The sequence below is a fragment of the Sus scrofa genome, chromosome 4 (assembly GCF_054392235.1).
Source record: "Sus scrofa isolate SSC_HxYL_T2T_F1_AM1 chromosome 4, Sscrofa_HxYL_maternal_Yorkshire_Landrace_v2.0, whole genome shotgun sequence".
Lineage (NCBI taxonomy): Eukaryota > Metazoa > Chordata > Mammalia > Artiodactyla > Suidae > Sus > Sus scrofa.
Genome location: NC_139386.1, coordinates 36,865,519 through 36,875,857, shown reverse-complemented (window position 1 = coordinate 36,875,857; position 10,339 = coordinate 36,865,519). Strand labels below are relative to the sequence as shown.

The 10,339-nt window shown below is 41.0% G+C and overlaps 2 protein-coding genes across 6 annotated transcripts in view; both read left to right on the top strand.

The window, feature by feature from the left end:
- The first annotated feature begins 386 nt into the window (after positions 1-386).
- On the top strand, positions 387-7,730 carry POLR2K (RNA polymerase II, I and III subunit K). Its single transcript, XM_003355012.6, has 4 exons — positions 387-484; positions 1,686-1,754; positions 2,065-2,157; positions 3,050-7,730. The coding sequence occupies exons 2-4, from the start codon at positions 1,694-1,696 to the stop codon at positions 3,070-3,072; spliced, it is 177 nt and encodes a 58-aa protein (XP_003355060.1). The 5' UTR covers positions 387-484; positions 1,686-1,693; the 3' UTR covers positions 3,073-7,730.
- Positions 7,731-8,457: 727 nt separating this feature from the next.
- The window catches only part of SPAG1 (sperm associated antigen 1), a 98,343-nt gene continuing 96,461 nt past the window's right edge, over positions 8,458-10,339 (top strand). For 3 of the 5 annotated variants that reach the window (XR_014843549.1, XM_085021990.1, XM_021089046.2), the window contains exon 1: positions 8,458-8,524. The gene's annotated coding sequence lies outside the window, so the exon portion shown is untranslated. Of the gene's footprint in view, positions 8,525-8,712; positions 9,063-10,339 lie in introns of those variants that run through there. The other 2 variants (XM_021089045.2, XM_085021989.1) reach the window with 2 other exon arrangements.

The following is a 10,339-nucleotide window of genomic DNA, read 5'->3' as shown; positions in this document are numbered from 1 at the left end:
AATCCATAATCTGAAAACTGCTCTTCTACGTGGAAATCAGCGGTGAAACCGATACTTCCACGTTCTTTGGAGTAACGGTCAGCCCAGGGATTCCATGAGCACTTCACTTGGGTATCTAACGCTCTGACCTCTTGGAAAACTGTTACTTTCTGCGGCCTTCATTTGTCATAGAAACAAACCTCCTTCGACCTGAGAAACTGCTAAAATTCTTTGCCTCCCCGAAAAATGAAAATAGTTGGGAGCCAAATAAGAACCTCTACAGAGCGAATCAAACATACATAATTCCAATTTAACTGCCCGCGCTCAATCCGGGTTCTTCGGCCACTCCTTGGGCGGAAGGGGCGGAGACTACATCCTGCGTCATCTGCCAGTGCCGGAAGTGGGCTGACACACAGCGGCCTCAGGAATCTGTTAGGGAGCCTCGGGAAGTTTCTCCGTGTTCCGTGGGTAGGGGTTTGGCGGATTGGCGGTTTGGGATTGGAAGGTGAGTGTTTGGGCCAAAACTGGAAAGATACTAGGGGTTACAGGAGGTCCGGTGTGGGATTAGAGTCGAGAGAGGCTGGGGATGGAGTCGATGCTGTTAGCCCTTTGGCTTGTTTAGCTGTTGGGTTGTCTGCCTTTTCAGCTGTTAGGAGTTATTTCATTATTTTTCCCTTTTCTTCGGTTCGCATGTTTTCCTGTTGAGGGGTATAGTTTTTTGGCAATTTCTTGCTAAATTTTGGGAAAATTTCACTTGTGGGAGTTCCCCTTGTGGCGCAGCGGAACTGAATCAGATGAGTATCCTTGAGGATGCGGATTCCATCCCTGGCCTCGCTCTGTGGGTTAACGACCCAGCGTTGCCTTGAGCTGTGGTATAGATAGCAGACGGGGCTCGGATCCCGCGTTGCTGTGGCTGTCAGGCCTATTGGACCCCCTAGCCTGGAACTTCCACATGCCGCGGGTGGAAAAAAAAAAAAGAGAGAGAGAGAAAGAAAAAGAAAAATTGGAGTTCCCGTCGTGGCGCAGTGGTTAACGAATCCGACTAGGAACCATGAGGTTGCGGGTTCGGTCCCTGCCCTTGGCTCAGGGCAGGGTTAATGATCCGGCGTTGCCGTGAGCTGTGGTGTAGGCTGCAGACGCGGCTCGGATCCCACGTTGCTGTGGTTCTGGCGTAGGCCAGTGGCAACAGCTCCTATTCGACCCCTAGCCTGGGAACCTCCATATGCCGTGGGAGCGGCCCAAAGAAATAGCAAAAAGACAAAAAAAAAGAAAAAGAAAGAAAAAGAAAAATAGTACTTGTACTCGTGTTAAATGAAAACCAGAGCTTCGCAGTCAGATCTAAATTCCTCTGCCTTTTAACTACTGAATAATCCTGACCAAATTAACCTTCCCTAAATCTTAGTTTCTTGATCTGTTCATTAAGAGTAATTATTTAACCGCCTAGAATTGTTGTAGAGATTATAATGAAATAGCATGTGTAAATATGAAATCTGTAAAGTGTTTATGGAGTCCAGTTTGGGGGTAAATGCAAAATGCTTATTTGTGGGTTTGATTCATTCTTTAGAACCAGCGGTAGGATTTTTAAAAAGTACGGATTAGGAATTGGGAACTTTTTAGCTTTTTAGCTTTCCCTGAGAAAAATAAGGCATGATTGGATTTGTGAGGGGCCCCTTTAAGATGTTCAGTATTTGAATCTGTGATTTCAGGGATAACGATGGACACACAGAAGGACGTTCAACCCCCAAAACAGCAGCCAATGATATATATCTGTGGAGGTAAGAGTGGCACTTACATAAAATAAAAGTATTTTACCTCAGTTTTTTAAAAAGATAGTGCATTTATCTTTATTTTACTTGAGTCCTTCCTCTTTGAAGTTAGCGCTTTAGCAACTATTTTAAGATTTCATTTTCTCTCCTAGAAAAAGTGCGTTGCCCACCACTCTTTTCTTTCTTTTCCCTTAATATGTTGATAATGTTGAGATTTAGTATACATATTTTAGTGCTTTGGGGGAAAAGTATAATTAAGATAATTTGCTTGCCTCTTATTTCTCTTTTAGGCATTGAATAAATATGTTTTCTCTTTTAGAATGTCACACAGAAAATGAAATAAAATCAAGGGATCCCATCCGATGCAGAGAATGTGGGTACAGAATAATGTACAAGAAAAGAACTAAAAGATGTATCCTTTTAACTGTGTTTTCTAAATATGAGGTAGGAGGAAGTGGAGAATAATGCTTGGGTTGATAGTCAAAGACTAGCTGTTAAAAAATGGTAAAACTTGGATTACTTAGTGAAAAAATAAGCATGGAGTTGCCATCGTGGCTCAGCGGACACGAATCTGACTGGCATCCATAGGGACGCAGGTTTGATCCTTGGCCCTGCTCAGTGTGTTAAGGATCTGGCATTGCCATGAGCTATGGTGTAGGTCGAAGATGCTACTGGGATCCTGAGTTGCTGAGGCTGGTATGTATGTAGGCCGGCAGCTACAGCCCCCATTCGACTCCTAGCCTGGGACTTTCCATATGCTGCATGTGCGGCCCTAAAAAGGCAGGGGAAAAAAAAGCTTGATTAGCATTGTTATGGACCAATATGCCGGTACATAGGCATATACTAAATAATCTAAATACTAGTTAATTTTGGTTTTCATAAGTGTATCTTTCTTGGATTCTATATTTAAGTACTCATTCTTGAGCTTTAGTTCATGGACACACTAATTATACAGGGAGAAATAAAAATATTGAGACGTATATTACCTAGTGGAGAAAGTGAGGCTTACAAATTAGTAGAAAGTAAATTGTTATGTAGTAACTAACAGTATTTTTTAGATTGCTAAATTTTTACCTTTACCATCACTTAAGTATTTTTTGGTGTATTGGTCTTTTGTATCATGAAAAGGGGACTAATAATTAACTAGTTTATTTTTAGTTCATTTCTAATTATCATAGTAAATAGTGAATTTCATTCTTTTGTGTATTTTAAATTGATGTCACAAAGAGAAAGTGACTTGGAAGAGCTAAATTTTTAATGAAATCTTTAATTACTTTTCTTTTCCTTAACTCAGTTTAATACAGTGGTGGTTTTTGATGCTCGATGAAACGTGAAATTCAGAGGAATATCTTCATTTGGATTTGCTGTTGATGTTGTATAGCTTTTGATTTGTGTACTTTAAGAATACAGCTGTGTATCATGATTTCATTTTAAAAACCATATTGTATTTAGGGGTCTATTAATAGTTTAATATAAAGGTATTTTTGGTTCAGTTTCATGCTTCATAATTTAATTTCATCATATATGTAATCTGACACACAGTGAAAGTTAAAAATGTTTCCCCAAACCACACTTTAGTCAAAATCTAAAATCATTTGGGGGAGTTACTGCTGTAGCACAGCAGGTTAAGGATCTGATGTTGCCACAGCTGTGGCTTGGATTTGATTCCTGGGCCAGGAACTTCCATATACCTCAGGTGGGGCAGAAAAGGGGGGAAAAAATAATCATCTGGGGCCTTTGTTAAGAACGAAGTTTTCTGGGGCCTTCTAAAGGTTGTTTAACTGAGTTCCCAGGAAACCACTGTTTTATATCACCATTATTTTACATCACCAGTTTACAAACTCTCCAGTTTGTATAGAGCATCATTTTGTATAGAGTAAACCATTGCATTTATTTTCAGTGTAAATACCTGATTTTGAGTTACAGGTTTCATTTGTAAACTTGGCATAGGCCTTTCTGTATTTGAATGTAATGCTTGACCATGTTTAAAGTCTTGAGTAAGGGGAAAGAAACTTTAATGGTTGCTTTCTCTAAGGCAAAATTAACCCCAAGTAAAGGTGGAGAAAGCAGTTTCCCAGGTGTAATCATTCATTAAGATAAAAAATTCTTTTAGGATATAAAAAGATGAATTGGTTTACACTGAATTATTGATAAATGTTTAAAGCTTTTGCCTTGATTTAGGGATATTGGATACTCAGATACTCCATCTACTCAGGGTTCCATCATCATGGAACATCATGTTGGCCTCAACATTTACTTTGAAGTTTAGATATATTCCACACATACAGCTATGTGTGTCTGACATTCAAGGAATTAGCTATGCCATTTTTTAAAAACACCTGTTATTTCTACTACCATCCTCAAATACTAAGTTCTAGAAATTCATTATGTGCTATTCAAAGTACTTCCATGTTTAAAAAAAATTTTTTTTCCTTTTTTTAAATTTTTTTGGCTACCCCACAGCATGTGGAATTCCCAGACCAGGGATCTGAGACAAGTGCCATAGCTGCAGCAACACTGGATCCTTAACCCACTGAGCAAGGCTAGGGATAGAACCGGGGTCTTCGTGGATGCTAGTCAGATTTGTTTCCACTGAGCCATTATGGGAACTCCACATCCATCTACTTTCTGCCCAGACTTGTTGATTAGTCTGTTCTATGGGAATGTACAATATAGGGACATGTTATGATGGGAAGCTAGTTAGGGGCCATCTGTAGTATTTCAGGCTAACAGTAGTGGTGGCTGGGCCAGGGTAGCTGTGGAGGGAATGAGAAGTAGCTGGTTGTGAGATACATTTTGTAATTGTAATAGGATTTATGAATTAGTTAGTACTTTCGAGCTCAGTAAACAGCGTGGACTTTGGTAAAAGGCTTTGGGTCCACATATCTGCAGTGTCCCTTGTAAGATCGCAATGACTTTACCAGGATTCACTTTCCTTGTTTTAAAGATAGGCATGAAATAACAGTGCCTACCTCAAAGGTTTGCTGCAAGATAAAATGCAATACGCCATAAAAACTCTTAACCTAATACGTGTTAACTATTAACACCATTACTGTAATATTAGCATTTTCTCTATAATAATTGTGCTAGTGTTAAGATTAGTCTCAGCTACTGGTCTTGCTGTTCTCTATAGTCCTTGGCTTACTCATTCTAAAGTACAAACTTGATGGAGTTCCCTTCATGGCTCAGTGGTTAATAAACCTGACTAGGATCCATGAGGTTGCAGATTCGTTCCTTGGCTTTGCTCAGTGGGTTAAGGATTGGGCATTGCTATGAGCTGTAGGTAGGTCGAAAAGGTGCCTCAGATCTGGTGTTGCTATGGCTGTGGCGTAGGCTGGCAGCTATAGTTCTGATTCAGCCCCTAGCCTGGGAACTTCCATATACTGCAGCTGTGGCCCTAAAAAGCAATAAATAAATTGATTAAAAAAAATAATGTACAAACTTCATGGAACTATCCTGCTGAAAATCTTCAGTAGCTTCCCATTTTGATAAAATCAAAACTATTGGGTATAAAGCACTTAGGAAGAGTGTAGTCAGACTCCTCTCCTACCTCTGTCACCACTTCAATCCACCCCTCAATCTTTTGGTTCTGAAGATGTTTATAGAGTTCCTTAAGCAGGTAATAGACCGTTTTCCCTCTGGCTTTTATCATACTTTTCTTGGAGTTCCTGTCATGGCACTGCAGAAATGAATCAGACTAGAAACCATGAGGTTGCAGGTTCAGTTCCTGGCCTCACTCAGTGGGTTAAAGATCCAGCGTTGCCGTAGGTTGCAGACGCAGCTGTAGCTCCAATTTGACCCCTAGCCTGGGAACCTCCATATGCTGTGGGTCGGCCCTAAAAAACAATAAATAAATAAAATCGTACTTTTCTCTACCTGAAATGACCTTTCTTGTGTTCTTCACCAGCATCAGAATATTGGAGTATTGATTTATTGTCTCTGGTTTTCAGTATTGTTGAAAAGTCCAAAACCATTCTTATTCCTTATCCTTTGTGGCCTGTTTTCTCTCTAGAAACTTAGAATTTTCATTGCCAGTGTACTGAAGTGTATTGGGTCTTTTGTTGTTGTTGTTGTTGTGCCCACAGCATGCAGAAATTCCCAAGCCAGGAATAGAACCTATGCCACAGTAGTGACCTGCGCCACAGCACTGACAACACTGGATCCTTTAACTGCTAGGCCACCAGGGATGTCTAGGTATGGGTCTCTTTTCTTCTACTGTTTCTGTCACTTCATGGGTACTTTCAGTCTGGAAACCCAAGTTCTTCAATTCTGGGGGATTTTCTTGAGTTAGTCAATAACTTCTTACCCTCAATTTTCTCTCTAGATCTGTTGAATTTAATATTAGGCTTCATTGACCTAACCTTTTCTTCCTTTTCATTTCCCTTTTCCTTCACTCTGCAAAAGATTTCTTCAACTTTCTAGTCCATCTGTTGATTCTTGGATGCAATCTTTTATCTCTTTGAAGATGATCATGACAATTTTCATCTGCCTGCAGTCTTTTTCCTTTGAGTTACCTTTTATCCTTCCTGTTTATTCAGCATAATTGTGTATGTACATAATTATAACCAGAAAAAGCCCTTAAAGTGTGCATGAAAAGAAAATTACAGGGTATGTGGAACTACTACCATTTCCCCAAGTATTTAAAGGATTTCTTCACATGCTGGAAGTGAAATGATGTAAAGTTACAGTAGGCTAAGTGTTTTAGACTTAATGACAATTTTGAATGAGGTTTGCTGGCTGGAATGAGGTGTGAAGTGACTTTACATGACCTCGGTTGTGCGACGCCATTCTCCATGACAGAAAGTTTAGTAAAGCAACCTAAAGTTCACTCAAATTTTGAATCTGTGTCTATAAACATGCCATTTTAACATCTCTGCCACGGGCAATGGAAATAAACTATAATTAGTCATATTTTAAGCATTAGAATTTTTACCACTGTCAGTGTCTAACAGACTAATTTAAGTGCACACGGGGAAGAGAAGTAACATTTACTGAAATCCTGTCATGTGCCAGGTACTGTATTAGGTGCTTTATATTTGTTACCTATTTTATTTTATTTTTTTTATTTTTCAGTAAATTTATTCATTGACCCATTCTTTTTAAGTTCAGTGGAATCTTTACTTTTGTTATTGAGAAAATAGTCTCCTTTGGTGGTTTCCAAAGACTTAGCCACAGCTGAAGGCTTTAAGTGTTCATGCAGAAACAAAATCACCTAGCTTGAGATTTAAAATGGCCATGTGCCCATTTTCTGACTCCTCCCCAGTGTATCCACAAAGATAGCACTTCCAGCTACTCTCTCTCTCCAGTTCAGAAAGGTAGCATTTGGAGAAGATGTGTGGGTGGCTTTTGTTGAGCTACTTATATCAGTCAGGGTTCCATTATGGAAAAAGAATCACTATTTGTATTCTAGAATAAAAACTAAATGCAGCAGAATAAATCCATGGAGAGGATTGGGTTTTCCTAAACAGTTATATAAAAATAAACCTTCAATAATTGAAAAATTCTCCTTCAGATTCTTTTCCCATATAGGTTATTACAGAATATTGACTAGAGTTCCCTGTGCTATGTAGTAAATACTTATTGGTGATCTATTTTATATATAGTAGTGTGTATATGTTAATCCCAAACTCCTAATTTATGTCACCTGTTTTAACTAGTTTGAAGTTATAAAACTAAAATACATTTCTCCATAATGATCTCTATTTTTTTTTTTTATTCATCAAGATTGTATTGTGTTTATTTGACTTTGTGTAAGCGAGCAACCATTAGCAAGCAACTCTTAGTGGTCCTGGTCAGCCATTGGTCAGCCTTGTAGTGAGCCCTTCCCCCAGCCAAGTGACAGTTAGTGAGTGACCGCTGTTCCCCCTTCCTTTCTCAGTATAAAAGGAGCCTGAATTCGGACTGAGGCAAGACGGTTTTTTGAGACACTAGTCTGCCCTCTTCTTTGTCTGCTAGCTTTCCCATTAAAGTTATTCCTTGCCGCAACAACTCTCTCTGAATTTATTGGCCTGTCCCGCGGAGTTGAGCGAACTTGGGTTCATTAACGTTTGTATCCCAGCGCGCAGTACAGTGTATGACTCAAAACCGGCACTGAGAAAATGCTGAGTACCTGAAAATGAAGAGGGGATCTTGTCTTTCATATATTCTTTCCTATAAAGGGAAGGGAGCAAGTAAATCTAGGTCGCAATGTAGATATCCTGAGTTTAATTACAGCAATCGAGGACAGTAACGTTTTAACTTGATCTAAAACGAACTGAGTTCCTGTTGTGGCTCAGCCACTTAGACCCCCACTAGCATCCATGACGATGCCTGAAGGTTAAGGATCCGCTGTTGCTCATCCATGACGATGCCTGAAGGTTAAGGATCCGCTGTTGCTGTGAGGTGTGGTGTGAGTCTTAGAGCAGGCTAGGATCTGGCGTGGCTGTGGCTGGGCTAGGCGATTTGACCCCTAGCCTGGGAACTTCCATATAGATACACTACGGGTGCGGCCCTAAAAACAAACCCCAAAACGTATAGAATCTCAAAGGAGAGAAAGGGAGCTCACTTCACTCATTTTTTTTTTTTTTTCGCTAATGTACCTCTACAGCAAAGCCAATGGGCGGGATGGCAAATCGGGGAGTAGCCAATCATCTGGTAGAGACTCTAATCCCCGCCCCCGCCGGTCAGCTGCAAGACCTTGAGTGCAGGGGGCGGGCGAGACACGCCCTCCTTCAGTACCTGCCCCGCGGCGGGTGAAGTGAGCGGCTACGTCCTCCGCAGGGCTAGGGGTCTGAGATCAGGTGAGTATCTGCTGGCCTGGAGTAAACTATACCTCCCCATCTCAGTCCCTCCCGCAGGGAGCCTGGGTGAAACACCGACCCGGAGGAGCAAACCTAAGGTCAGACTCCAGTCGGGAGGGAGCGCGTGGGATGAACTACCTTCTTGGTCGCGGAAACGAACGGGAGGTCTTTTGCTTTTCGCTGCGGATGGTCGGGGATATTGGGGCCGGATGGCAACACTGAGAGGTTCCCGGGCTTCGTCAGGGGCCGCAAATCCTGATGAACACAGCGAGGGGGGCGGGGAGCAACTTCATAGGGTCCTAAAATGCCAGAGGACTCTAGCTCCCAGATCCCGGCTTGACCCTGACCCGCCGCGGTCTCCGGACGCGCAGTACATAGAAACCGTTGCCAAGGCTGGAGGTTGCCAGTTCCTTTTGGTCTCCGGCTGCGTGGGGCGGACACTTGGCCCTGTGGGTGCTGGAAAAGAACGTACCTAAGTGGAAGAAAACAATTTTTCGTGTTACTTAGTCCATCGCAGTTTGCACTGGCGGTATTACTGGTAAGCTGATTAGGAAACATGGGCAATGGGTGTGAATCAGGATGGTGGAAAAGCAATTAACGGTAACTAGGACCAAAGTTTTTCCTAATCAGAGACAAATTGCACACAGATGTAGAAGAGTTCTAATTAGAGCAAATAAAGGATTTTGTAACTTTTTTGGGATCTTGAGAATATATAGTGGTCTTGAGAATATGCAGTCTATCCCCCCACCGGCCGCCCAATGGTAGTTTTCAGAAAGGATTCTCAGATGAGTTCCCATCGTGGCTCAGTAGTTAACGAATCCGACTAGGAGCCATGAAGTTGCGGGTTCGACCCCTGTCCTTGCTCAGTGGGTTAAGGATCCGGTGTTGCTGTGAGCTGTGGTGTAGGTCAGGATCCCGCGTTGCTGTGGCTCTGGCGTAGGCCGGCGGCTACAGCTCCGATTAGACTCCTAGCCTGGGAACCTTCATATGCCTCGGGAGCGGCCCTAGTAAAGGCAAAAAAAAAGACCAAAAAAACCTCAAAAATCCCCAAACCAGAAAGGATTCTCAGAAACGTTAAAATAGTTTTCAGAATGAAATTTGCTTGATAAGGTAAGAGAAGTCTTTATGATTTCAAAGTTTTTAATTATAATTTATTCAAATCATAAGATCTCAGGAGGTTCAAAATTCCTTCAATTCGAGGTAATCTATTTTAATCTAATTGGATGCTTAAATCCCTCCCATCAAAAATCCTCCAGCTCTGTGGAAAAATTCTCCTAAAGATAACTATTCTGGGCAGCATGAATAATTTTAAAGTTCTTTACTTGCTTTTTTTGTAACTTCCACCCTCAAGCCTATGCTTGTGATGGGAGACATTCATCATACTGGGGCCTGCTCATATGTTGTGAAATCCATATTCTCACTTCTAAGCGGGATCTCCTCCAAAAACTGATAAATTGCCATCTACATCCTATACACCATCAAAGCTGGCAGGAACATTGGGAAGCTGACAGAGCTTTCTCTTTTTCTGTAGTCTGATATATACCGAGGCTCCCAGAGGGCAGGCATGCCAAGGAAAATACTTGTAATGAATTAGATCCATTGCTACTTGTTTTAAAATTTATCACCCAATGTTTCAGTGCAGTTTTTTTTTTCAAAAAAAAACTTTGACAGCGACATAATATATTTTCTTTCCAACGTAATGTATTTCTATACACTAATATTCATAATTTGTTTATATGAAATAAAAATTTTTATAAAACTAATGGTATGTGTCAGGTAATCTTATTTTATTGCTCTCCTATCTCTTGAAACAAT